General features: G+C 35.7%; 1 protein-coding gene across 1 annotated transcript in view; it reads left to right on the top strand.

Annotated features, from left to right (window-relative positions):
- The first annotated feature begins 834 nt into the window (after positions 1–834).
- LOC128251232 (leucine-rich repeat-containing protein let-4-like) overlaps positions 835–2510 on the top strand; it is an 11479-nt gene continuing 9803 nt past the window's right edge. The window contains exons 1-2 of the mRNA XM_052977928.1: positions 835–961; positions 2420–2491. Of these exons, the coding sequence (XP_052833888.1) occupies positions 867–961; positions 2420–2491 (167 nt within the window). The 5' untranslated portion in view covers positions 835–866. The remainder of the gene's footprint in view (positions 962–2419; positions 2492–2510) is intronic.

Genomic DNA, 2510 nt, shown 5'->3' with positions numbered 1-2510 from the left:
TTGAAAATGAAAGAAGTATAAAAAAAGCATTATCTGCGGGGTGACTCAATACATATTTTTCTCAGCTTACATTCTTGTCTTTCAGGACTTTGTATAACAATGCTAACAAGAAAATTGAAGCAGGAATTGTCCAGAAATTTTCTGGTTTGACAGAATTCTAATTTAGATCATTCGTCATAGTATTTCATTGTAGTCACATTTATAATATCTAATTACCATTCCATTAAATAGCAGTCTTTCTCCTTGTCATTCTCTGCATTCGCACTCCCCCAACGGAGCTGTATGTGATTGTTTCTGAATGCCCGTCAATGTGAGTGTATGTGACTGTTTGTGAGTCCTTATGTGTGTGTGTAAGTACATACGACTGTGTGACTGTTCAAGCAGCATATTTTATGTATGTGTATACATATGTTTGTGTTTTGTGTATGGGTGGTTCTATAGTAGCTTAACTTGTTTCCATGTGTGTATGGCATTTACTGCATTTAGCTCTGGATCAACGTTGAATGCCACACATCAATCTTCTAATTCTATTTTTAAAGCATATTTACTCATATGTAAATATCTCTCACCTTTAAACTGTTAATCATTTACTTTGTTTATTTCAATGAAAATATTTCCAGCTACATAACTTCTCCACCATCACTATCATCAAAATCATCATTGCTATAGCGTTCCTCATCAACATAATTTACATGAATACCACCACTACTTCCATCATCATCATCAATAGTATCACGATCCTCATCATCATCACATTCATCATCATCATCACTTCATCATCACTTCATCATCATCATCAGCATCCTCATTATCATCTACCCATCATCATCATCCTTGCTTTCCTAAATCTTTAGGTATTATATCTTATGTATAATATCTTTTGTTACAGAGATTTGTATGATAATGATATCAATGAATTAGAAGTTGGATGTTTTGAAGATCTTCACAGTTTAAAGACTCTGTAAGTTGGATTAGTTTTTTGATTCTCTTGTATTGACAGTATAACTCTAAAGAATCAATGTCTTTCCATGCTTTCCTTTACTTACAAAGAATTTCGTCAAGAATAAACTAGCTCAAGGGCTATTTCAGTTTATCTGCCGCCACAAGCTGAAAGAATATTCTTTTGAAAAAAAACTGGTAACGAGGAGTCAGAAAACTCTGTTTACTAAAAATAAAAATAATGATGGTCGAATCTGGCATAACTGGATTGAAAAGAATCTCAATTGCTATCCAGATAAAGTTCGGGATGGACGTTCACAAGTAATACTGGAATTTCTTGACTCTTGTCAGACAGGCATTAGAAAAATCTTTAAAACAAGTGGAAAGAAGTCCTGGAATAACCTCACAAATTCCCAACGTTACGCACTCCGATGTCTAGCTAATAGCGATTTTATTGTTATTAAGAGGAACTTGACAAAATAATTCTGAACATGGAGGAAAGCAATTTCGTTAATAAGGCTGAATCTAAGATTTCAAGGTCAGAAAGAAGAACACCTGTATTTTATGGTCTCCCTAAAATGCACCCAAAGTTCGAAAGATTTCCTCCAAATTTATCTCGGGACACAAGTCCTTCCTGCATATAAATGTCACCCGCCACTCCCGGCTGAGTAACAGACGCAAAGATCTGATTGTCGTCGAGAATTGGAGCCAGTGCACACATATTGGAAATTATGTTCACACTGACGGCAATAACGTCAAATTCTAAAGACCCAAAGTCATTGGGCAGACGACCCTGATTCCAGGCCTCAAAAGTTTAAACTTCCTCCTCTTAATATGGCCATATTCATAGGCTAAAACGAGAGAGAAATGGTTGACTTAACTCTCGGTGTCTTGGGATGGTCAATTGCTTCGATTACTATAATTGGTGGAGGTGTTAGGGGGAACACCTTTAAATGTCTCCATCTGGGTTTAACTTCGTATATTTTTGTAAATATTTTGCGGAATATTTTCATCTTAAAATAGAAATTATCACGCGTAATTGATTGTTCTTGTAACAATTCTTTTTCTATTGCTTCTTCTTCTTCTTCGTCTTCGTCTTCTTCTTCGTCTTCGTCTTCTTCTTCTTCAATGTAGTGCAATGCAATCATCATTATCATCATCGCAAACAGAAAACATCACCAACAACATCATCATCAACATCATATTCATCATCACAACCAAGACTCCAAATTTCCATCATTTTCACAATGATCAAAGTTTACAGTGTCACCCCATCATCAGCATCATCAAAACTCCCACAATTATTTCTCTCCCGCAGCCACATTACCATACTCATCACTGCCCCCATCCCACCCAACATTATTTACAACATCTTCATGAAATTCATCCTGATGATAATCTACTTTCACATCTTCCATCATCCATTTGTTTAGTCACAAATTTCTTCCATAAATCTTATTAACTCAATGTTATGTTCCAGGGATTTGCGCGGTAATGAAATCAAAGAAATCAAGGCGGAAACCTACCGGAATCTTTCCAGTTTAACAAATCTGTAAGTTGAATCAACCTAC

The sequence above is a fragment of the Octopus bimaculoides genome, chromosome 29 (genome assembly GCF_001194135.2).
Source record: "Octopus bimaculoides isolate UCB-OBI-ISO-001 chromosome 29, ASM119413v2, whole genome shotgun sequence".
Taxonomy (NCBI): Eukaryota; Metazoa; Mollusca; class Cephalopoda; order Octopoda; family Octopodidae; genus Octopus; species Octopus bimaculoides.
The sequence above is the reverse complement of the archived record's forward strand: the minus strand, read 5'-3'. Positions and strand labels throughout refer to the sequence as shown.